General features: G+C 36.5%; 2 protein-coding genes across 4 annotated transcripts; one reads left to right on the top strand and one right to left on the bottom strand.

The window, feature by feature from the left end:
- Nucleotides 1-362: 362 nt before the first annotated feature.
- Nucleotides 363-18,727, bottom strand: LOC101895226 (E3 ubiquitin-protein ligase RNF123). Of its 3 annotated transcripts, none has more exons than XM_011297558.3 (16): nt 18,328-18,727; nt 17,992-18,238; nt 17,515-17,660; nt 12,181-12,663; nt 11,856-12,119; nt 11,517-11,799; nt 11,139-11,454; nt 7,074-7,110; nt 6,837-6,993; nt 6,590-6,778; nt 6,405-6,518; nt 6,054-6,343; nt 5,631-5,991; nt 5,209-5,574; nt 1,472-1,718; nt 363-1,415 (listed from the first exon to the last, which is right to left on the bottom strand). In XM_011297558.3, exons 1-16 carry the CDS (start codon nt 18,471-18,473, stop codon nt 1,102-1,104), a joined length of 3,960 nt encoding a protein of 1,319 aa, XP_011295860.1. In that variant the 5' UTR covers nt 18,474-18,727; the 3' UTR covers nt 363-1,101. The 3 variants fall into 3 exon arrangements, with proteins under 3 accessions (XP_011295860.1, XP_011295859.1, XP_019895161.1); XM_011297557.3 differs by having other exon boundaries at nt 17,992-18,256; XM_020039602.2 differs by having other exon boundaries at nt 17,992-18,268.
- Nucleotides 18,728-21,057: 2,330 nt separating this feature from the next.
- LOC101887256 (E3 UFM1-protein ligase 1 homolog) lies at nt 21,058-25,260 on the top strand. Its single transcript, XM_005191433.4, has 7 exons — nt 21,058-21,236; nt 21,364-21,562; nt 21,621-22,909; nt 24,122-24,275; nt 24,339-24,504; nt 24,562-24,909; nt 24,975-25,260. Exons 1-7 carry the CDS (start codon nt 21,160-21,162, stop codon nt 25,112-25,114), a joined length of 2,373 nt encoding a protein of 790 aa, XP_005191490.1. The 5' UTR covers nt 21,058-21,159; the 3' UTR covers nt 25,115-25,260.
- The last annotated feature ends 748 nt before the right edge of the window (nt 25,261-26,008 follow it).

Genomic DNA, 26,008 nt, shown 5'->3' on the forward strand with positions numbered 1-26,008 from the left:
GGGTATCATATAGTCGGCCTCGCCCGACTTTTAACTTTTCCTTACTAATTTTAAATAACTTTAAATGCAAATATGCTAAATTTTTTGGGTGCTACCGCTTAGCATCATACCAGTTGACTGTGGATCGGAAAAAATACTTAGCTTTATTTCCTTTAAACAAACTATTTATATAGTACTTACCTGGAATTTTTTTAACCTTCCTCTTTTGTTTTTCAGAATTAATAAATGTTAAACCCAGTCCGAGTATCATTTCAGTTTAAAATAACTTTAAATGCAAATATGTTAAATTTTTTTATATATCCTTCAGGCTCCTTCCTCGAGTTAGGTATAACAATCCCCTGGAAAATAGAAACTAAATGGCATTTAATGTATATGATATTTCAATAGATTACCAATGGCAGTTTTATTGATTTTTGTATGGGAAAATAATTTTTTTATATTTTAAAAAGCTTTGCAAGCAAAATATTGTATATTTTTTCCGTTTCTTTTAATTATAATAATAATATGTGGCGGTTGCTTTTCATTTTCGTTACTTCTTTTGTTGATTTCCATAAATTTGTGTAAGAGATCTTTTGTAATTATTATGTTATTATTATAAAAATAGTTATTTACAGTCGTTAATAATAAATGCAATAATTTGTTAGGTTTTCTTTTAATTTTCGAAAATGAGTTTCCAAGAAAAGCTAATTTTTATCTATGTAACCAATTTTTTGTGTATCACAATATCTAATTTTGAAGAACATTTAAAGCTTAATTTTGAGTGTTTTTGTTTTGGGTTTTCATAAAAATACTTAACAATAATTGTTTTTTTTTTTTTAATAAAATAGATAAGGGATAGAGTCCTAATTTTTAACAAAAAATATATATTAGGCAGTGTAAAAGGTATGTAGGTTTGTTTGTTTGCAGCTTGATTTTGCAGCAGTACTAAAAATAATTAATTTGAACAAAACTGAATAATACTAACAATGAACAAGTGTCTTAATGGAATAGTGACTAGAATAAATTTATGAGATTGTAGTAGTTCTTAAAAAAAGGGTGGGTCATTTTCATGATTCTTGTTTTGGGTTTTCTTTAATTTTTCTTAAAAAAGAAAATAGATATTTAAAACACTGCCGGCGTTTGTAAATATTCCGCATTATGATATATAACCGAACCATCTGAGGCCTCTATGGTCTGTATGGGTGTTTTACAATAAAAACACACCTTGGAATTCATTAGATGCTGTAAAATGCAATTGCTGCACGATTGATGTTTACAGGGTGTGAAGAGCACTGCTATGGGTTTGGCACAACAAATGGGACACAGCGAGTCTTCTGAGGGTAAAGTTATGTCCGATAGCAGTGATTGTTTGGCCTTTAGCATATCAATCAGGAATTTGACTTTTTCAATTTCTTCACTGGTCACGTGGCTGGGAACTTTTGAAAAGAAGAAATCTGAAATATTGAAAATATTCGAAAATCGAAATACTTACAATCATTCAAACTAAATTTCAATATTGGAGGATCAGCTCGTATCTTTTTCAGGCTGGAGGTAGTTGGTTGGGGTATCCGTACATCATTGGTAAGCGGATCAATGTGAGCCCTTGTGGAGGGATCAAAGTTGCCGCGAGGAATTTCACTTTGCTGCAGAATGGGAGTTTTTATTTCGCCCAACGCGAATTCCAAATTGGCAAACTGAAAGCTGGGGTCAGTCAAGAGGGCGCGACAAACTCGGGTGACCTGGAAATGAAAAAGAATTAGATTTTGGGAGAAATTAAAAAGAGTTAAAATAAATTAATAACTTCTTAATTATTTGGCTATACAAGTCCCTTGGAAAGATGTATTTTCGAGCTGTTTAAAAGGGTTGGGTACGATTCCTTATGAGATTGAAATTTGATTTCTTTCTGAACGAAATTCCTAAAAAACAAGTAAAATACTATCAGTCGGATGTATTACCCCAGCCTTGAGTTATGATTATTCAAACTGTTGACCCTTCAAGGGAGAGGTTCCGAAGCAGTTGGCCAATATTGACCAATTCGTATCTGATCTAATACAGATATAAATATTACAACGTGCCCGAATTGGGCTATATCGACTACTTTCTGTACTTCAATTGTTTTAAAAAATGTGAAAATATAAGTGAGGTACAAGATATAGCGAACCGAAGTATTCCACTTTCATAATTCATCTAATACAGGTAAAATATTCGTATTTGAAGGAAATCGAACATTTATATCCATTTTTATGGGAAATCAAAAATTCCGATAAATTTCATATTCACCTCAGGGTTCTGGCTGAGAAAAATATTTTGATATAGCACGTTGTAAGGAATCGCCACTTGTTTCGCAAGTTATGACCGATAGAAGTATTGGAAATTTGTGACCCTTTGTGGGGGAGGTACCAGAAGGAGTTGGCAGATGTATATCACCTTCACAACAGATCTTGATCGTTTGCAAAAATATTGGGATGTGTGTAATTTGAAGAGAATCGGATGCTTATTTTGGATTTTATGATCGTTTTGGTTATTTAAAATTTTGACCCATTGTGGGGGAGGTCCTAGAGGGAATGGTCCGGTCTGTACCGTCTTTATAATAGATCTTGTGTTGATGGAAATATTGAGATGTACCAAGTCTGAATAGAATCGGATTTTAATTTTGCGTCATATGAGCTTCATGGATATTCAAAATTTTGACCCTTTGTGGGGGAAGTACCAGAAGGTGTGGACCGATATATTCCATTTTCACACCAGGCCTTGGGTTAATAAAAATATTGTAATATGTGTATTTTGAAGAAAATCGAATGCTTATTTTGGATTTTATGATCGTTTTAGTTATTCAAAACTTTGAGCCTTTGTGGGGGAGGTACCAGAAGGAATGGTCCGATCTCTACCATCTTTTTAACAGATCTTGTGTTCATGGAAATATTGAGATGTACCAAGTCTGAATGGAATCGGATGTTAATTTCGCGTCTTATGAGCTTCATGGATATTCAAAATTTTGAGCCTTTGTGGGGGAGGTACCAGAAGGAGTGGACCGATATATTCCATCTTCACACCAGGCCTTGGGTTAATGAAAATATTGTGATGTGTGTAATTTGAAGAGAACCGGACGCTTATTTCGGATTTTATGATCGTTTTGGTTATTCAAAACTTTGATCCCTTGTAGGGGAGGTACCAGAAGAAATGGTCCGGTCTGTACCGTCTTTATAATAGATCTTGTGTTGTTGAAAATATTGAGATGTACCAAGTCTGAATAGAATCAGATGTTAATTTCACGTATTATGAGCTTCATGGATATTCAAAATTTTGAGCCTTTGTGGGGGAGGTACCAGAAGGAGTGGACCGATATGTCCCATCTTCACACCAGGCCTTGGGTTAATAAAAATATTGTGATGTGTGTAATTTGAAGAGAATCGAAAGCCTATTTCGGATTTTATGATCGCTTTAGTTATTTAAAACTTCGGCCCTTTGTGGGGGAGGTACTAGAAGGAATGGTCCGATCTCTACCATATTTATAACAGATCTTTTGTTGATAGAAATTTTGAGATGTACCAAGTCTGAATGGAATCGGATGTTAATTTCGTGTTTTATGAGCTTCAGGGATATTCAAAATTTTGACCCTTTGTGGGGGAGGAACCAGAAGAAGTGGACCGATATGTCCCATCTTCACACCAGGCCTTGAATTAATGAAAATATTGTGATGTGTGTAATTTGAAGAGAACCGGACGCTTATTTCGGATTTTATGATCGTTTTGGTTATTCAAAACTTTGACCCCTTGTAGGGGAGGTACCACAAGAAATGTTCCGATCTCTACCACCTTTATATCAGGATCTTGTGTTCATGGAAATACTGAGATGTACCAAGTCTGAATAGAATCGGATGTTAATTTCGCGTCATATGAACTTCATGGATATTCGAAATTTTGACCCTTTGTGGGGAGGTACTAGAAGGAGTGGACCGATATATCCCATTTTCACACTAGACCTTGGTTTAATGAAAATATTGTGATGTGCGTAATTTAAAGAGAACCGGTTGCTTATTTCGGATTTTATGATCTCTTTAGTTATTTAAAACTTCGGCCCTTTGTGGGGGAGGCACCAGAAGGAATGATCCGATCTCTACCATCTTTATATCAGATCTTGTGTTGATGGAAATATTGAGATGTACCAAGTCTGAATAGAATCGGATGTTAATTTCGCGTCATATGAGCTTCGTGGATATTCAAAATTTTGACCCTTTGTGGGGGAGGTACCAGAAGGAGTGGACCGATATATTCCATCTTCACACCAGGCCTTGGGTTAATGAAAATATTGTGATGTGTGTAATTTGAAGAGAATCGGATGGTTATTTCGGCTTTTATAACCCTTTTGGTTATTCAAAATTTTGACCCTTTGTGAGAGAGGTACTTTATGGAGTGGATCGATATTGTCCATTTTCGCACCTGACCTAGCACTGACGCAAACATTACGATTCGCAAAGTTGGAACAAAATCTGATTATCCTTTCTCTTTCTGTGCAGTAAATTATTTTCTTTGAAAATATTGACATTTTGTGGGGGAGGTACCAGAAGAAGTGAACCGATACTGCCCATCTCCGAACTCGATCTAACTTTGACAATAATATTACGATGTACCAGTATCAGCGAACTGAGAGAAGAGGCCAACTGGTTGGTACAGGAGCACCAATGAAAAAAGTGGCCAGACCATATGAAGTGTTGCAACATTGGAACCGTCAACTTTAACGACGTAACGTGAAGCGAAGGGTACAGGGCGAAGCGAAGGGCACTATGTCGCATATAATCTCTTTCCGCCGTGTGGTTGTCACCACAGTTTACGATGGGTAAAGTTGCATATGTCATCCGAAACGCTATGCTATACAAGAGGGATAAAAAAAGACCAGGTTTTTTTTTATAATGGGAAGAATTCTAATAAAAAACCCAAGGAGTTTTTTCTTTCAGAACTACAAGTCCTCCACTTCCCTTGGAAACCAATTGATATTCTTCTAGTGAAGATGAAGATGTTTGTTTTTCTTTTATAAAATTCAAGAGATCTTCTTAAGGGATGGCAAGAGGATTAACAAAAGGTATACTTATTGGGGGCTAAAGAAGGATCTCTCAATAAAACATTTAAGAGGTTCAATATGGCTTCCTGTAACAGATCTAAATATGTTCACATGGGAGTATATTAAAATATGCCACTGAAGATGGGATTAATTTCGTTTTCACCTCCTTACCTTGGATGGATTTTTATCGTTGTCAATTTCCTCCTTGAACAGGGCCAACAGAATACCCAATGCGGCGGTAATTATGGGAAAATGTGTTACCGCATTCAGCGAAGAGGAACACATATCCACAACGAATTGGAAACAACCCGGCGGAACTGTTACCCTGGACAACACCTGACTTATTAGCTGGCAGACACGATTCAAGACTAAGTCACTATTGGCTCGGCAGGGGTCGTGGAAAATGTCTGGCGCCACGGTTATTATCATTTCCAGGCAACGCATCAACGAGACGGTCAATTCAAAACACATGGAACATATTTTCAGTTGTTTTGGCTCGAATTTGGTGTTTTCTTGGCGGTGGGCGGTGTTTTGGATCTAAAAAATAAAAAGGAATTAAAATTTATATTTTTTGTTTTCTAAAATGGCATTACCTCCTGCAGTAGTAGTATGAACTCCGAAAAGGCCCAGTTTAATTGACTTAGCACCGAGTTTAAAAATGCCGTGGCAAATGGCTCATCTTCGGTCAGTTTCTGACCTATCAAATTTTGATAATGTTTGGAAGGATTTGCCGGTGCAATGTTGTGCAACAACCCCGTGTGGGTTTCATTCTTCGAACGTGAACGACATAGCCCGAAATGCAAGGGTGAATTGCCACCCTGCCAGACACAGGGTTGGCGTGCATCACGATAGGCAAAACCCTGGCCAAGCCAGAAACGTAATATTAGCCAATTACTTTGACCCCAGGCACGACTTTCATAGGGACGCAACAAGGCATTGACCAAGGCCATTTGACTGGAAAATGGAAAAATAAAATTTTAAAATTTCCTATCGAAAATTATTTCATTTTACCATACCTTTTCATTGGTGCTTGTTCCAAGGCCTGTATACCACCCTTGTGACAGGTCAACGTGCCCAAGGCCTGTAACAAAGAATCCTTACAGGAAGCCAAAACGATACGAGGATCTGCCGAATGAAGACTTAGAAAATTGGCCACAGCATTGATGACACACTCCGAATCTTGCATTTCAAATTGCACAACCAAATCATGATTGCTGAAATCCATGACAGTATCCAAGAGTATGGGTAAAATATTGACATAGACCTCGGGCACAAATGCAAACAAGGGACCCTCTCTGGAGGAGGCCTGAAAAGGGAATAAAGCTCTGTTATTAAAAAATAAAATTTCGAATTTCTAAAAAACCCACATTTAAAGTCTTCAGAGCCTTATCCAGCAGCCATATTAACAGGGATCGCCTCTTGGGACCCAAGGCAACGGCCCGATACCAAGCCTGCTTGCGGGCCAATTCTATGGAACGTTTCTAAAAAGGATGAAATAAAAATCAATTACTTCGTTGTTTTTGTTTTTACTTTTTGAGGTGTGAATAGCTACCGCAAAAACATTCTCCCTTTGACTAAATTTGGTTCTCAATTCCGACACCACATGACTGTGCTGCTCATCCATACAGACACTGGCATGATCTTCCAATACCTGCAACTTTTTCTCCACATCTTCACGATAGTATTTGGTTTCCAACAGTACATCATTTAAGGCAGCTATTTCATCGCGTACCGAAGCGATCTAAATGGGATTTTTTTTAATTTAAATCAAAATTGTGTTAAAGTAATTTCGAACCCACCTTAACAATATATTTGTGACCCACACAATAGTAATATAAGACACATAGATCCAATAAGTCATATAGGGAAGCTTCAGTTTTACTATTGCCCGGTTTGACCTCAAACACCTGATTGATACGTGGATTTAGGAAGGTTGTGTAGGCTGTTGAATTGCTGCTGTTGTTTGAAAAAACATATATTTTAAAAATATTAAAAAGGTCGGAAATTGATACCAAAGATAGTCTAGTGCTACTTACCCAATTGGACGGCCCACAATGGAAACGGCTTCACCATCTAAAAAAAATAAAAGATAAAAAAAATTTAAATCATTTTTTGTTAATCTCAAAAGAATGGATGGGAAGCCAGAGTAAGCGTAGCGTTCTTTAGACTCAAAATGTAGGGTAACATTCTCCTGACGACTTATATTAATTGTCTTGATTTAGAGACCAAAGACTGCAACAAATCTATAAACTCACTAACCTTTAAAGGTCTGAAAAATGTCTTCTTTCAATAGGATACCTTCGATAGAATTCGTTTTTCGATTTAAAAAATTCTTTCAGAATAGTTTCCAGCTACAGAGAACCTCTAAATAGGTCATCAAATTTTGAATAATTATGACTTCTCTGTAAAAACACTTAATACTTAATGCATCTTAAATGTGGTTCAGGAACGTTTTGTTTTAGAGTTTTTTTACGGAAATCTTCCAGCTAAGAAAACTCCTCTGTAAAGACCCTTTCCTTTTTAAATGACCTTTAGAAACACCCTTAATGGGTCTTTCATATATAGAATATTTTTTAGATATCTTCTAAGCTCTTATAAACGGGGTTTTCCGGATCTTTTACAGATATCTTCCACCTACAGAAGACCTAAAATATCCTGAAAATATTATAAGGTCTTCTTTGTGAAAAAGCCTTTTTTCTTTTAAAAAGATCTGAATTATTAGAACAACTCTAAAAGTTCCTCTATTTACAAAAAACTTTATATGGATATTTTTTTGACAGTAAACCCCCTCTAGTTATACCCTCAGGGTATATATCATTTGACACGGCCAAAACGTGTCTCATCGAAATAACGGTTTTAGACCCTATGTCTCCTTGGACCAAATCCGTTTCAGGACATTTGGAGTCGATCTAGCGATGTCCGTCCATCTGTCTAACTGGCTAGTGCGCCCGATAACTCTCGAAGGGAGTATCCGATTTGATCCGAACTTGGTACATCATAATATTATTGTCAAACTTAGGTTGCGTTCGGAGATGGGCAATATTGGTCTTGTGGTACCTCCCCCAAAAAAAGTTTAACATTTTCAAAGAAAAAAAATTTACTGCACAAAAAGAGAAAGGATAATCCGATTTGGCTCCTAATATTTGCATCAGTGCTAGGTCAGGTGCGAAAATTGACAATATCGGTCCACTCCATCAAGTACCTCCACAAGTGTCAAAATTTTAAATTGTTTTAGCTCTTATAAAATGTGATTTAAGTGTCTGATTGCCTTCAAATTACGCACACCTCAATATTTTTTATTAACCCAAGGTCTGGTGTGAAGATGGAATATATCGGTCTATTCATTTTGGTACCTCCCCCACAAAGGGTCAAAATTTTGAGTATCCATGAATCTCATATAACGCGAAATTAACATTCGATCCCATTCAGACTTGGTACATCTCAATATCAACACTAGATTTGTTATAAAGACGGTAGAGATCAGGCCATTCCTTCTGGTAACTCCCCCACAAAAGGTCAAAATTTTGAATAACCAAAACGATGATAAAATCCGAAATATGCACCAGTTCTCTTCAAATTACACACATCTCATTTTTTATAGTAACTAAAGACCTGCTGTGAAGATAGGATATATCGGTTTACTCCTTCTGATACCTCCCCCGCAAAGGGTAAAAATTTTGAGTAACCATGAAGCTCATAAAACGCGAAATTAACATCCGATTTCATTCAGACATGGTACGTCTCAATTTTTCCCCTAAAACAAGATCTGTTATAAAAATGGTAGAGATCGGACTAGTCCTTTTGGTACCTCCCCCACAAAGGGTCAAAGTTTTGAATAACCAAAACGATGATAAAATCCGAAATATGCAACCGGTTCTCTTCACAGTACACACATCACGATATTTTTATTAACCTGAGGTTTGCTGTAAAGATGTAATATATCGGTCCACTTTTTCTGGTACCTCCCCCGCAAAGGGTAAAAATTTTGAGTAACCATGAAGCTCATAAAACACGAAATTAATATCCGATTCCATTCATACTTGACACGTCTGAATATTTCCATCACCACAAGGTCTGTTATAAAGATGGTAGAGATCGGACCATTCCTTGTGGTACCTCCCCCACAAAGGGTCAAAGTTTTGAATAAAAAAGCGATCAAAAATCCGAAATAAGCATCCGGTTTTCTTCAAATTACACACATCACAATATTTGTATTAACCTGAGGCCTGCTGTAAACATGGGATATATCGGTCCACTCTTTCTGGTACCTACCCCACAAAGGTCATATTTTTAATGTTCATGAAGCTCATAAAACACGAAATTAATATCCGATTTCATTCAGACATGCTACGTCTCAAAATTGTCGCTAAAACAAGATCTGTTATAAAAATGGTAGAGATCGGACTATTTCTTCTGGTACTTCCCCCACATAGGGTTCAAGATTTGAAAAATAAAACGCGCAAAAAAGGCGAAATATGCATCCAACTCTCTCATCCAACACAAGATCTGTTGTGAAGATAATATATATCTGCGAACCCCTTCTGGTACCTTACCCACAAAGCGTTACAATTTCCAATGCTTATATCTGTCATAACTTGCGAAACATGTCGGCGACTCTTTACACCTCGCTATATCTAAATATTTCTCTTAACCAGAAATCTGATATAAATTTGTAATTTATCGGATTCTATAATTTCGCATAAAATTGGATATAAATGTTCGATTTGCTTCAACTTTTGCGCATACCAATATTTTTATCTGTATTATATGAAGTATGAAAAAGGAATACTTCGGTCGATATATATCACATATCTCATATGAAGTGAAGGAAGTCCAAACCTGGCATGTTGTAATATTTATATCATATTGATTTAGGTCCGATACGAAATGGGAAATTCTTGTCCATTTCTTGGAACCCCACTCCATAGAGGGTCAACAATTTAAATAAATAATCGAACATTGGCTGAGGGTATACATCTGTCGACAAAACCGACTGATACTCTTTAACTTGTTTTTCTTCAATGGGTCCAGTGATATTCTATAGGAATAAAAGAAAACCTAGAAGTCTTCAACACATATACAGGCTTCTAAACTTTTTTTTACCAAACTTTCGCCAAAATCTTCCAGCTACAGAAGAAATCTAAAAGGCCTTTAAATTGTACATAACTAGAAGAAGATTATCTCTGTAAACATCATTTTTCTGTATGGAAGAGCTATTGAAGGTTTTCTATTCATAAAAAATTTGAATTCTTAGAACACCTCTAAAGAGTCTCCTGTGTGTAAAGAATACTTTTTGGAGATCTTTTGAGGTAAAACCAATCTAGATGCCTTTAAGATAAATTCCAGGGTTATTCTAAATGAGGATAAAATAAAACTAGACATCTTCTACACAGAGAAGGATTTCTTAACGTTTTTGCGGATCTTTTACAGGAATTTTCTAGATATAAAAGATCTTTTAATTGTAGATTACTTGAAGGTCTTCTGTGTAAATAACCATATCCTCTTTAGAAAACCTGTATAAGGTTTCCTATCCATAAAGGATTTAACTTTTCATAAGACTTCTAAAGGGTCATTCACATACAGAATAAATTTTTGGATATTTTCTTGACTTTACATATTTTTTTAGCCTTCATCTAGACATTTGGCCTAGTAGGGTCCAGGAGTAGTCTGTGGAAAGAAAAAGAGACTTTGATGTTTTCTTGACATTGAGTACATTTAGAGGGCCTTTTACGGATAGAAGACTTCCTCTTGAAACATCGCTTAAGTGGAAGTAGTTGAAATCATCTATTCTATCCCACTCAAATCATCTATTCTATCCCCAAGAAATTTAAGGTTTTAGATAACCTCTAAAGAGCCTTTCATATACAGATTTCTAAATTTCTAAATACTTTTTTAAATGGTGTATTCAATAGCGGGAAAAGAAAAGCTTGATCTCTTCGTAACATAGAAGACTTTCCGGACGTCTTTTGTAAATAAATGACTTTTCCTAAAAACACCTATAAAATAGAACTTCTCGAAGTCGTGTATCTAACAATAGACATTTAGATGCCCTTCCAGCAATAGTTTTCATTAGGTATTTTTTCTGATCTTCCAACACTTACACACATCAGCCACGCGCACAATCAAACGATCATCTTCCAACAATTCCAGTGTCCTTTCCACACCCAAATGTTGCTGGATATCATTGCGATGAACTTTACGCAAATGCGACAGAACACCACCCACTCTATCAAAGTGTTGATATTCAAAACTGCCATCATAGAAATAGCTAGGGGAGATTTCCACCGGTTTTCCAGTCATTTCCTTTTCAAAGGCTGTCTTGGTGACGTCGATGAGTATGCATATAAATGCCAAAGCCACAATGCTCTCAATGGGATGTAATATACTCGATTGCATGAAGAATATCGAGTGGAAGGGCTGCAAGAAAAAAAAGGAAATATTATTTTGGATATTTTTCTTCTCAAAAATGTAAAGCTTACCCTTTGTTCCATACTCAAATCCATTACATATCTACGTAGCTTGGCCAAAAATATTTTGCGACTAGATGGCGTCAGCGCATCCCCATCATCATTGGCCAGCAGGGTAAGCAATAATGTCTTTTGTAGGACATATACTAATTCTGTGGATTTGGCAATTTTCTCCACCATGGACATGTATTTATGTTTTGGACCACCAATGCCCGCCGTCCATGCCAAGTGATCGGGTATCAGAGTTTGCATGAAGGTAAATTCCGGAGGTCGTATATACATTAACAAAGCCAGGCTGTAATGAGAAATAGGTAAATGTGGAAACTTTTTTTGGGGGTTAGAATTTCTTACAAATGTTTTTTGAAAAATTTAAATTCCAAATAGATTTTACGGCAGCGCCTGTGATTGCATAGCCCGATTAACGTTTGCAATGCCTCACATTGTTGGCCATAATCTAGACCCTTATTGGTTTGGGTATATTCACACAACAAGGAATTTGCCAGCTTTTTCAAAATATATTTCATTTCCTCCACTTCGAGGTAATTCCATAAAATATCCAACAAAGCACCCAAGGGACTTTCCGAGTGGCCGGGTTGTATAGAATCTGTTTCACATCTGAAATACAAGAAATTATTAGAATTAAAGAACATTTTTAGAATAACACTTAAATACCTACCTCCTCTGCCCCACCTGACGTATGGTCTCCAATAGTTTACTCTCAATAATATAGCTATTGAATAGCAGTGGAGACAAATGCTCAATGATAAGCGTACAAAATACCACATAAACTGTCTTCTTGGTGGAGAGTTTATCCTCTTTACTTTTCTTGCTTTTCTCATGATTGTAGCGGGCCACAATGCTGGACATATTAACCAAATAGTTTAATAACAATTCAGCTTTTTGTAAATTAACTATGGGCTCAGCCATTAGAGGCATAAAATTCGCCACTGGATATTTAAATGGATTATTGCCAAAGTTGGCTTGAACACTTTGATTATAGCCGAGGGATATTGCGGGAAAGAATGTAATTCCGGGACCTTTTTCTAATTTGCAAAATGCCACACCCATGGAGTTGCCGTTGCGATAATAGGATATCTCCTCATTTTCAATATCCAGTGTTATGCCAATGATATCGCCAATCTGCCATTTTTCACCGTATCTGGAAAGCAAGATGGGAAAATTAATTAATAGATTATTTTTAAAAATAAAAAGAGAATTTAGTCTTCAAATGGCAATCAAACATTGGAACGGATTTTGAAGAGGCTTCAGTAATATCTTATCTATTTTTTCAATAACAAGTAAAATAGTATCAGTCAGCTTTTCCGACAGATGTATGCCCCCAGCCTTGAGTTGTGATTATTCAAACTGTTGAGCCTTTATGGGGGAGGTTCCGAAGCAGTTGGACAATATTGACCAATTCGTATCTGACCTAAGACTGAATATAAATATTACAATGTGACAGATTTGAACTATATCGACTACTTCCTATACTTTATATGATAATTCAATAAATAATTCATTTGGAAATTCATGAAATGGTGAAGGGGTGCTCTGATGTGGCTAAGAAGTGCCTTTTGTAAAATTTAGAGGTTTTTTTAGGTCTGAATGGTTTCGAAGTCCACATTTACCAGCAGCAAATCTAAAACAAGTGGAAATACGCCTGAGGTACCAGATATAGCGGAACGTAGTTTTTCATTTTCATACTTCATCTAATAATGATAAAAATATTGGTATGTGCGAAATTTGAAGGAAATCGGACATTTATATCAAATTTTATGCGAAATAAAAAACTCCGATAAATTACATATTCATATCAGATTTCTGGTTAAGAGAAATATTTAGATATAGCTAGGTGTAAAGAGTCGCCGACAGGTTTCGCAAGTTATGAGAGAGATATAAGCATTGGAAATTGTGACCCTTTGTGGGTGAGGTACCAGAAGGGGTTGGCAGATATCTATCATCTTCACAACAGATCTTGCGTTAGCAAAAATATTTGGATGTGGGAAATTTGAAGAGAGATGAATGCTTATTTCGGATTTAATGATCGTTTTGGTCATTCAAGATTTTAACCCTTTATAGAAGAGGTACCAGAAGAAATGGTGCGATCTCTACGATCTTTATAACAGATCTTGTGGTGATGGAAATATTGAAATCTACCAAGTGTGAATAAACTTAGTTACTTAAAATTTTGACCCTCTGTGGGGGAGGTACCAGGAGGAGTGGATCGATATATCCCATCTTCACACCAGACCTTGAGTCAATTAAAATATTGTGATGTATGTAATTTTAAGGGAACCGTATGCTCATTTTGGATTTTATGATCGTTTTGGTTATTCAAAACTTTGAACCTTTGTAGGGGAGATACCAGAAGAAATTTTCCGATCTCTACGATCTTTATAACGGATCTCATGTTTATGAAAATATTGAAATGTACCAAGTCTGAATGGAATCGGATGTTAATTTCGTATTTTATGAGCTTCATGAATATTCAAAATTGTGACCCTTTGTGGGGGAGGTATCAGAAGGAGTGGATCGACATATTTCATCTTCTCAGCAGATATTTGGTTAGTAGAAATAATGGGATGTATGAAATATGAAGGGAACCGGATGCTTATTTATTTATTTTTTGATCGTTTTGGTTATTTAAAACATTGACCCTTTGTGGGGGAGGTAGCAGAAGGAACGGTTTGATCTCTACCATCATTATAACCGATATTGAGTTTATGGAAATATTGAGATGTACCAAGTCTGAATGGAATCGGATGTTAATTTCGTGTTTTATGAGCTTCATGGATATTCAAAAATGTTAACCTTTGTGTGGCGAGGTACCAGAAGGAGTGCACCGATATATCACCTCCTCACACCAGACTTTGGGTTAATAAAATTATTGTGATGTGTGTAATTTGAAGACCATCGAACTCTTACATCACATTTTATAAGTATTATAATTCTTGATGGAGTGGACCGATATTGTCCATTTTCTCACCTGACCTAGCACTGATGCAAATATTAGGATTTGCAAAGTTGGAGCAAAATCTGCTCATCCTTTCTCCTTCTATGCAATAAATTATTTTCTTTGAAAATGTTGATGATTTTGTGGGGGAGGTAGCAGAAGAAGCGGACCGATATTGTCCATCTCCGAACTCGATCGAAGTTTGACGATAATATTACGATGTACCATGTTTGAATCAAATCGAATACTCCCTTCGAGAGTTATCGGGCGCACTAGCTAGCCAGACAGACGGACGGACGGACATCGCTAGATCGACTCCAAATGTCCTGAAATGGATTTGGTCCAAAGAGACCTAGGGTCTAAAACCATTATTTCGATGAGGCACGTTTTGGCCCTATCAAATGATTTATATACCCTCTCTAGCCATATGGCTGAGGGTATAAAAACTGCTAGCTCCTAAAAGTATGCTCTGAACTGTGCACTGGAATTTGGATGATTTTCAACTGTTAGCTTTTGAGAAATTATCTACAGACAAAAGGGGGCGAATCGTGAGGTCTAGTTAAGTGGTACCCACTCCTATCCTATCGCAGATTTCTGTAACTTAATTGGTATATTTTCTCCCTAGAACTTTTGGAATGATTGCGGCCAGAATAATTTTTGCGGCCAGAATAATTTTAATTTGGCCTGCAGAGGCCTTGTGTTAAACTGAATTTACAATAATCTTTCTGTCATCAAGAAGACCAGGCAATATAGAAAGATTGAACTGATATTATGATATCGTCCCATATTGAGAAATTGCTATTGGGAAATTTCCTGCTTCTATCTTCGTCACTCGGACTTTATTGCGGAATTTTAAGTTCGTTCAAAAAATCAATGAACAATTTAACGTTTCTAACCCGATCATATATTGAAATCGGTTGAGGTTTGGATATAGTTCCAATACATATTTTCGGCCGATTTCGTATACTTAAAGCACCAAGCACGCTATGTATGTCCGATTCCAACGAAATTCGGAATGAGTGACGGAATTTGGTACAAAAATAAATTTGTCAAATTATACTAAAATCGGTTCAGATTTTTGATATAGCTCCAACATATAAATACGCCGATTTCGCGTATTTGATGTATGTCAATTTTCAATTCGGAATGTTTGATGGATTATGGTCTAAAAATGAAGAAGAACTCAAACAATGCTTAATATTTCAACCAGTAAAGAAAGTCTTAAAGTTGGCCGGGGCCGACTTTATGATACCCTACACCGCTTTGCTAATTTAGTAGAGCTCCGGATAACAATTAAAAGTTTTTATGGGAGAATTCAATCATACACGCTATGATTATAATTTAAAGTTCAAAAGACTAAATATGCCGAAGCAATTGTATTTTTTTCAATTCGGACTTGTATTGCCCATTTGGTGCAAAATTAATTCGAAATCAGATAACGATATATATGGGAGCTATATCCAAATCTGAACCGATCTCGAAAAAATTTGGCAAAGATATTTCTGAGCTTTATTTGATGTATTACCCTGAGTATCGTTGTTACGGAGTGCATATTACGGCTGTGGGTAACAAATATAACAAATCGGATGAACAGTATATATGGGAGCTATAGCTATATCTGAACCGATCTTCACCAAATTTGACATACTAGCTTCTAGACTCAATTCGGTCGTAAGTGCCAAATTTCATCCCATTTGGGCAAATATTAAACGTTTGGTGCACAATCAAAGGTAAATCGGACGAAGTTATATATGGGAGCTATATCCAAATCTGAACCGATCTCGATAAAATTTAGCAAAGGTATTTCTGAGCTGCATTTGATATATTTCCCCAAATATTGTTGTTACAGAGTGCATATTACGGCTGCGGAGGACAAAAATAACAAATCGGATGTACAATATGTATGGGAGCTATAGCTATATCTGAACCGATTTCGATGAAATTTGGCATACTTATTTTCAGGTCCAATCTGATCGTACGTGCAAAATTTCATACTATTCGGACTGATATCACACGTTTGGTGCACAATAAAAGGCAAATCGGACGAAGATATATATGAGAGCTATATCTAAATTTTGGCCGATTATCTCCAATTTCAATAGGGTTCGTCCTTGGGCCAAACAAATGATTTGTGCAAAATTTCATCTGAATAGGGCAATAAATGCGAACTGTACTTTGTTTACAAAAATACATGGACAGACGGACGGACATGCATAAATCGACTCAGGATGTGATTCTATGCAGATCATAAAAAGGAACTATGCATCTAACTCCTTTCCTTTTGCCTATTACAAACAAATACACAAAGACATAATACCCTGATCACCTTGTGGTGTAGGGTATAAAAATAGAAAATTCGGAAGGGATTTTAGTGTGTGCAACATATCGACAAAGGGATGTATATGGATCAATTTTGATTTTTGCAGAAAGCTCTTTACCTATTTTAATTAGAAGTCGACAGTCTCAACGGAAGCCATGAATTTAACTGAAGTAAAAATTATTTTCAAGTGCCGAAAGTGTAAAACGAACGTATGCCCCTCCTGTTAAAGGAGATTAGACCCCAAATTTTATAAATTTCACTTTCAACAATATTTCCTCCTACTTTCCGCTCCTTTCCAATTTAAATTTCCATTTGAAAGGGGTTCATTAACTTGCCATTGCTTTATGGTTGTTTAATAAAAAGATACGCCTAAAAGTAGGCAACATTATTTGTTTGCAAAACAGCAAATCTATATCAAACCAAATTTTAAAATATTTTTAACTGAAATAAATTTTTTCGACCTCAGGGCTCACACTTTGCCAACTTTCTTTCCCGTTCGGTTTATCTCTCTATCCCTCTCTCCTGGAAAACTTTTCAAATTGCAACATCCAATCAATTTTCTAAATCGCCTTTGCTATCTTTTGCCAATATCAAATTATTTTGCCTGCCCCACCCGTAATGGTTCGGAATAACCGGAACTAGCTTTTGGCAAATTTACGTGACCCTGTCATTTCGCTAATTTCTTAAACCATCACCACATCCTCATCCTTCTGTCAATCGGTCACATGGTAACATACTTTGCCGTGGATATATGCCAACTTTGTTGTTTACTGCCATCGTAGCCATAGCTGAGTTTCGAGTCACCCACACCGCTATTTTCATTGAAGACACATTTTTTGGAGCACCAGCCTACTTGCATCACTCCCTTGGTATGTAGCTGAACCTGGAGGCGATAAAAGAAGAGGAAAACGGAAGTAAAATTCATAACAAGAAATAAAAGCAAAAACAAAAACACAACAAAGAAAGTGAAAGTGGTTTTGATTGTTTTGTTTACATCTCACACCGATGTGGTGTGCATGCCACATGGAGAGGGTGGCCTGCCACAACAGGCATGCTTCGTAGGAAAGCCCTCCCCACGCACACACACCATTACAACCACTCAAATCAAAGGAGACCAAGAAAGGTCATTGATTCTTGTGTCGTGTGTCGGCGGATACCAGCCAAACCAAACCAATCATAACAATAACAAAAACCACCAAAACTAGGACAATTACCTCATACATCCAACGACCGCCGAAAACGCAAACATTGGCTTTTATCGTATTGAAACTACCCTGCGAACGGACCGTCAAACGGTCGTTGGCTATGCGCACCGTTGATGAAAAATCAATATCGAATATGACAAATTCCGGTCCTAGCCTTGACCGCATTTCCAATTGTTGCTGCAAGACGGCATCACGGCAGCTGTTGTCTATATCCTCGAGTTTTCCCTTCAGCCATGACTTCACCAAAACCATTTGTCTGCAATAAGATAATTGGCTAAATTTAGAACTAAAACAAAAGGATGACAAACAGGGATAATTGATGGTAGTACACATTTAATTACATACTCTGGCAATGTAAGACCACCACCATCGCAGGCTCCAGCTCCCGAGGTAGGCCTTTTGGCTTCGTCATCATCATCATCACCCTCCGGATTTAGACTTGTGAAAATATCTTCACCGAAAACTTTAACAAATAATTTTGCAATAGACATGGTGTTTGTGTTGTTTTTGCACTGCTCTTCCTTTTGTTCTTATTGTTGTAAATTTATTAACAAAACGAACGAATTTGTTACAAATTTATTTGCAATTTTCTCGACATTCCAATTTAGAGAATTTTTTTTAAATTTTAATTTTTAAGAACAGCTTTGAATATATGTATATACTCGGAAAAAAATTGAAAACCCGAGACCGTCTCTCGGAAGTTTACATCCGCTCTGTTACACTTGTCACTGTCACACTGCACTGAAAGACGTCCCCAACGAAACAAATAAGAAAGATAAAAAATGAAATGCCCGATAAAAAATAAAAAGAAAGCAAAATTGCCAAGTACCTCTGTTTGTTTACGAAAAAGATACAATGAATGATAAAAATCCAAATCAAAACAAAACCGCCAAATGTTTATAGTAGGGTTCTCCAGATCGTAGGGTCTTAGAAGCGAGCTAACAGCTGATATTACTATAGCGACAACTGGGTGACACAACAAATACATATTAGTTATACTATGTTCTAACGGCATGTTATTCTCTCTCTCTATTTATTAATAGGGATGTTTTAAGGGATACATGAAAAATCTTTGAGAGCAAAAAAATATACAAAATTCAGATAAATGCATGAAATCTTACTTTGTGTTTGAAGAATGTTTTTATACAAATATTAACCGGGACTATTTATCAAATAGTCCATCCCTCCAGTCCATCCCTCTTGTCCAATTTTGGCATACTCTTACTACATTTCTCTTTCTTACATTTCTCTGTTCCAGAACTGCAAGAATGTAAAAATGATTTCTATAACCGATTTTCCCTTTATCATTTCCCTCCGATCAGCACTCGGAGCTTTCAAAAAGAAGTGTAGCCTTTTTTCCTTGATGATGATGGAACATCATCGATTATTTCTTGGTCGTAGTCAATGAGGTCCTTGTGGACCTCCAAAATGATCAATTATAATAAGTTTGACGTATGTTTATACCCTCAGCCATATGGCTAGAGAGGCTATATATCATTTCATACTTCCAAAACGTGCCTCATCGAAATAACGGTTTTAGACCGTAGGTATCTTTGAACCAAATCCGTTTCAGGACATTTGGAGTTGATATAGCGATATCCGTCCGTCTTTCTGTCCGGCTGGTGCGAACAATAACTATCGAAGGGAGTATACGATTTGATCCAAACTTGGTACATCGTAATATTATTAACAAACTTATATCGAGTTCGGAAATGTGCAATGTCGATACACTCCTTCTGATACCTCCCACACAAAATGTCAACATTTTCAAAGAAAATATTTTACTGCCCAGAAGGAGATTTTGCTCCAACTTTGCGAAGACTAATATTTGCATCAGTGCTAGGTCAGTTGTGAAAATGGACAATATCGGTCCACACCATCAAGAACCTTCCGACCAAAGGAAATTTTGAATAATTATAACTTTTATAAAATGTGATGTAAAGGTGAGAGGTGTTACACATCATAGATAGCCGCATAGAGCCGCACTCGAATCCTGCCGTCGTTTCTCCATATAAATTGACATTAATATGCCGTGATGCCAAGCTGCTTATATATTCACACCTTAAAGAGCTAAGTACATAAGAAGTTTGAAGTCATGGCTAGGCATATTTTGTGACATTTCACAAAGGGATTACAGAGCCGCACTAAAATCCAGCCATGACTTCAAGCTTCTTATGTACTTAGCCCTTAAGAGTCAGATTGTCTTCAAATTTAACACATCACAATACTTTTATTAACCAATGGTCTGCTGTGAAGATTGAATATATCGGTCCACTCCTTCTGATACCTCCCCCACAATGGGTCAAAATCTATGAAGCTCATACAACTCTATAAGATTCCCTTCAGACTTTTGTGTTAATTGACATCTCAATATGTCAATTAACACAAAATCTGTTATAAAGATGTTAGAGATCGGACCATTCTACCTGGTACCTCCCCCACAAAGGGTCATAGTTTGGAATAACCAAAACTTTTATAAAATTTGAAATAATCAACCAGTTCTCTTCATATTTCACACATCCTATTATTTCTACTAAAACAAGGTGTGATGTGAAAAACGGATATATCGGTCCACTCCTTCTGGTACCTCTAAATGGTCAAATTATTATGGAAAACAACGGCAGGATTTTAGTGCGGATCTGTTATACCTTTATCACATATCACAAAATATGCCTAGCCATGACTTCAAGCTTCTTATGACCTTACACCTTAATTTAAGCTTTTATTTTTTTAAAAATATTTTTGAAAGATGTTTTTTGGATAGTCATTATTGTTAACGAACATTAACTTGCATCCGCTTAGAGTTCAAGCTGCGCTTCACTTTTTTAATAGGGACAATTGTCAGCAAACAGACAAATTAGAAAAAAATTAATAACGACTCATATTGGTCAGCCATTGTGAACTATTCCATCTGTTTAAAGCGGTAAAATTTTCGATCTGTAGAACCCTGTTATTTACTGGATTTTATTTTGATTTTCATGTTTATTACTCATTACGCTTTTTTATTTTCTTTTCATATTTCTACGGCGGCGATTTTCCAATCAGAGCTTTGGGTTTTTCGAATTCATGTTTTAGTTGTCATTCGCAGGTGTTGACGTAGATGATTCCATTGCATTGCACCTTTTTAATTAAAACTCTAATAGAATTGTTTATAAAAAATAAATATAATTAACGAAAATGTCAACAGATTGGGATGAGGTCAAACGATTGGCAGCCGATTTCCAGAAGGCTCAGCTAACATCAACTTTGCAGAAGTGAGTATTAGAGAGTCGATCGTTGTCTGGGTAGGAAAGTGCCAACTAAACTGTTCCATAAGGATTTCAAATTACCTATAAAATGTGTCTCACAACTTGATTCTGTTATCCTTTTTGTCCCACCTAGATTATCCGAACATAATTGCGTTGAAATTGTCACCTTGCTGCTGGAGAAAAAACTAATTGAGGTGGTCTTTACAAACGATGGTAAAGAATATATAACACCCGAGCATTTGGAACGTGAGGTACAAGATGAGCTCTATGTGAACGGAGGCCGTGTTAATTTGGTGGAAGTTAGCAAAAATTTAAATGTAGACCTTAGTCGGGTATGTATGGAACCACCGGCCAATCCGTAATATTATGTAAAATTGTAATTTTTCACAGATTGAAGAGGTGGCCAAGAAAATTGCCTTGGAAAACCCAACCATTCACCACATCTTGGGTCAATTGATAGACGAAGACTACATCACCTATATTGCCCAGGAGATCAATGAAAAGTTGGCACAAAAAGGTGAAATATCTGTCAATGATTTGACTGAACAGTTTGATCTGCCATCGGACTTCTTGCAACGGGATGTGTTGGAAAAACATTTGGGCAAAATTATCAAGGGTCGTCAAGATCCCTCAAATCCCAGGGTCTTTTTCACACAAGCCTATTTGCAAAGATGTAAGGCCAAAATACGTGGTGCCTTGGCCGCTTTAACCAGACCCACAAATGTCTCAGCCATACTGCAACAAATTAATATTCAACAGAAAATCTTCCACACATTGGTGGATGAGATAAATCCAGCCGGCCATGTTACATCGAAATTGGCCAATGCCCAGTATGTGCCGAATGTCTATGCCAAAATGCAATCAGATTGGGTTAATAATTTCTATCGTCAAAATGGTTTCCTGGAATATGATGCCATTAACAAATTGGGCATCACCAATGCCAAGCAATTTATTAACAAACAATTCCCCGATGAGGAGTTATTGTACCTGAAGCGATGTGCTGTCAGCTCTAAGTTAATTGATTTGACTGTTATGCCTGCCCTGTCGGCAGCCAAACAATTTGTCGATTTATCCACCCTGTTGCCTTCGAACATGACATCCTCCGATAGGGAGGAGCTTTTTGAGGCCATAATGTCGAAAAATACCTCAGCTCTGCCGAATTTTGTGTTAATTGGAGCCAATTCGGGATCTTCGGTGGTATTTACACCACAATATTTGGAGGAGTTGACACAACCTTGTCGTGAATTGGCCTGTAGTAAGGCAAAGGCTTCCGTTGACAGCGGTAGTTATCAGCAATATATTGCTACCAAGGCATTGGCGGCCAAGTCGGCCCAACGTCGTGGTGGTGATGATGATGACGATGATAAGTTGGATAAACGTGATGAGCGCCGCAAAAAAGCTGTCTCTGGCAAGGCCGGTGGTGGAGCCCAGGGACGTGAAACTAAAACGAAATCTACCAAGAAACATCCCCGCGGCGGCAAAAAGGGAGGTAAAAATGATTTCGACAGTGATGATGACGATGAGGTTGGAAACTCTAGAGCTGGTGGTAATAGTAGCAGTGGCGCCAAGAAACAATTGGAATTGGTTACCATTAATGATATTGTCAAGATATTGGAAAAGGAAACTTCGTCACTGGGTATAGATGATTTGAATGAAGATATTGCCAGCATGTATCATGAGTAAGTTCAATGGAATCTATTAAAAATGTCTTTGAATTGGTCCTAAATTTTTATAGCCTACACCACATAGTGGTAAGGGTATTATGTATTTGTGCATTTGTTTGTAACATGGAGAAGGAAGCGAGATAGACCCATAGTTACTTTTGAGGATCTTCATAGCATCACTTTCTGAGTCGATTTATGCATGTCTGTCTGTCCGTCTGCCCATGTATTTTTGCAGATCGCATTTATTATCCAATTGAGATGAAATTTTCCAAACAATATTTGTCTGCCCCAAGGACGAACCCTATTGAAATTGGTGATTTTCGAATCAGATTTAGATATAGCTCCCATATATATCTTCAACCGATTTCGGGTTAATTGTGCACCAAATAGCCAATATCTGTCCAAAATACCTAAATTTTGGTACATCCGACCAAATTCAGTCCAGAAGCAAGTACATCAAATTTGGTGAAAATCGGTTAAGATATAGCTATAGCTCTCATATATATGTTTCATCCGATTTGGTGTTTTAGTCCCCCACATTCGTAATATGCATTCGACAAGAATGATATTAAGTACCAGATATCTTATAGAGCTCGGAAATACCTCCGCCGAATTTTATCAATATCGGTTCAGATTTGGATATAGCTCCCATATATATCTTCAACCGATTTCGGGTTAATTGTGCACTAAATGGCCAATATCTGTCCAAAAGTCCTGAATTTTGGTACATCCGACCAAATTCAGTCTAGAAGCAAGTACATCAAATTTGGTGAAAATCGGTTCAGATATAGCTATAGCTCCATACATATGTTTCATCCGATTTGGTGTTTATGTCCCCCACATTCGCAATATGCATTCGACAACAATGACTTTTGGTACCAGATATCTTATAGAGCTCGGAAATACCTTTGCCATATTTTATCGAGATCGGCTAAGATTTGGATATAGCTCCCATATATATCCTTAATCCGACTTCAGTATAGGTATGTAGTAAAACTATTTTGTCACGGGAGCTCTACTAAATAAGGATAGTGGTGTAGGGTATCATATAGTCGGCCCAGCCCGACTTTTGAATTTTCCCTACTGGTTTAAATGTAGATCTGTTTTCTTTGAAAAAAAAAAAAAAATATTTAAAAAATCTTCCATTTTCCAAATATATTTGATAAAATCTCTAATTTCGAAGTAAAAAAATTTAGAAAAAATTTAATTTTCGATTTTCTTCCATAGTCAACTCAATCAATTGGCCTTGGCCAAGGCCCAGGAGTTATATGAAATCACCCTGCAGAAGAGTGCTGCTGGTAGTGGTCAATCCCATGCTAGTGTACAAGAGAAAATCAATACATTGTTGGTCGATTTAAGGCTCTATGAAAAGGGTCTGAAGGTATGCAGTATCAAGTTATTTAAAAAAAATTTTAAAATATAATTTTAATTTTTTTTTCACTAGCTCTTCCCCGCCAATGCCCAACAGGATTTGATGAAATATTTGCTCAAATCCCTTGGCAATGATATCAGCAATGAGCTGATACTCTACATTGCCAATGAATGTCAAATTGAGGTAAAAAATTCCAACTTAAATGTGGATCAACGTAACAAATTGGCTCAAGAGTGTGGTAAGATTTGCCAAAAATAATATCCTGTTTTAAAAATATATATAAATATCATTCCAGGTGGCGATTACAAAACCGTTCTGCTGGAACTCAACAAGGCCATTAACAAGACAATTGATGAATTCGTCTTGGCCACAGAAAATGTTCTGAAAATATGCAGTATGATTGTCAAGAAGGTTGACAAGAAAAAGGATCGTCAATTGATAATACAACACCGTGAAAAATTACTGGAACAACTGCAACAATGTTCGGAACCTGCATTGATATTGCATTTAACTTCATTGATTTTAATCACCACCATTACGGGTTGCATTCTGCATGCCAGCGGCAAATTTGTATCACAAATTTTGGCATTTATTAATCCCTCAATGGCCGATGAACAAAATAAATTGTTGGCCAAGTATCATGGTAGGGTTTTTGGAAGAATTGAAAATGAATTTTGTTTTATAGCTCTTTTTTTCTCCCCCATTTAGATTTGGTTATCAGTGTCTTACGTTTATCCGCCGATTCTGAGGAATATTCGGCGGCAAACAATGAATTGTCTGAACTGGAACCCCAAATCAAACAATTGGCGGCAACATTTGAAAAGCCTGGTGTTTCAAAATCAGAGTAAATTGTTGTTGTTGCATTTGTATATAATTCCAAAATATTGCAATATTTGTTTTATTTTTTTAATTAGTTTTCTTTGGTTCTTTTAGAAACTTCCTGTAAAGTTTGAGATTTTTATATTATTTTTTTAGTAAAGGATTTTGAGCTTAACTATATGGAATTATTTTTCGGGAAGCAGACATTTGCAAATTTAAAACGAATTGGAAAAGGAAACCATAGGGAAATGGAGTTATTTTTCGTGAATCGCTCATTTTTATACCTTGATCGAAATCGGATTGGAAGCCATCACGAATTATACAATTTAACATATTTGCATTTAAAGTTATTTTGCGACGAATACAAATATTATTTTCGTCCTCGTCTGCAATTGAAATGTTCGTTTAAATTAAAAAACAAGTGAAAAAGATGTAAGTTCGGCCATGCCGAATTTTTAATTCCCTCCACCATATGGAATGAATATGGCAATTTTCAAAAAAATAAAATCGTTTAAAAACTCTGTTAAAATCTTAAAAATTCCGAAATATTAGGGTCAATACGACGACGTGGACCTGCATAGGCAAATTTTGTCATGAGCCATTACAATAATGCGACTATAATCATAAAAATACCGAATATAGGGAGGCTATTCCAAAACGTGAACCTTGCACAACTAATATTCTGTCATAGGATGTAGTATCCACTACGAACTTCAAATACCAAATTCGAAACAATTCCGGTGAATAAAGTAGCTAAAATGATCAAAATACGGAATATCTGGAGGTACCGTTATATGGGGGCAATACCAAAACGTGCACATGCACAGACAATTTTCTGCCATAGGCTGTAGCATCCATTACGAACTTCAGATACCAAATTTGGAACGATTCCGGTGAATAAAGTCGCTAAAATCATCAAAATA

Source organism: Musca domestica, unplaced genomic scaffold, assembly GCF_030504385.1.
Source record: "Musca domestica strain aabys unplaced genomic scaffold, Musca_domestica.polishedcontigs.V.1.1 24, whole genome shotgun sequence".
Lineage (NCBI taxonomy): Eukaryota > Metazoa > Arthropoda > Insecta > Diptera > Muscidae > Musca > Musca domestica.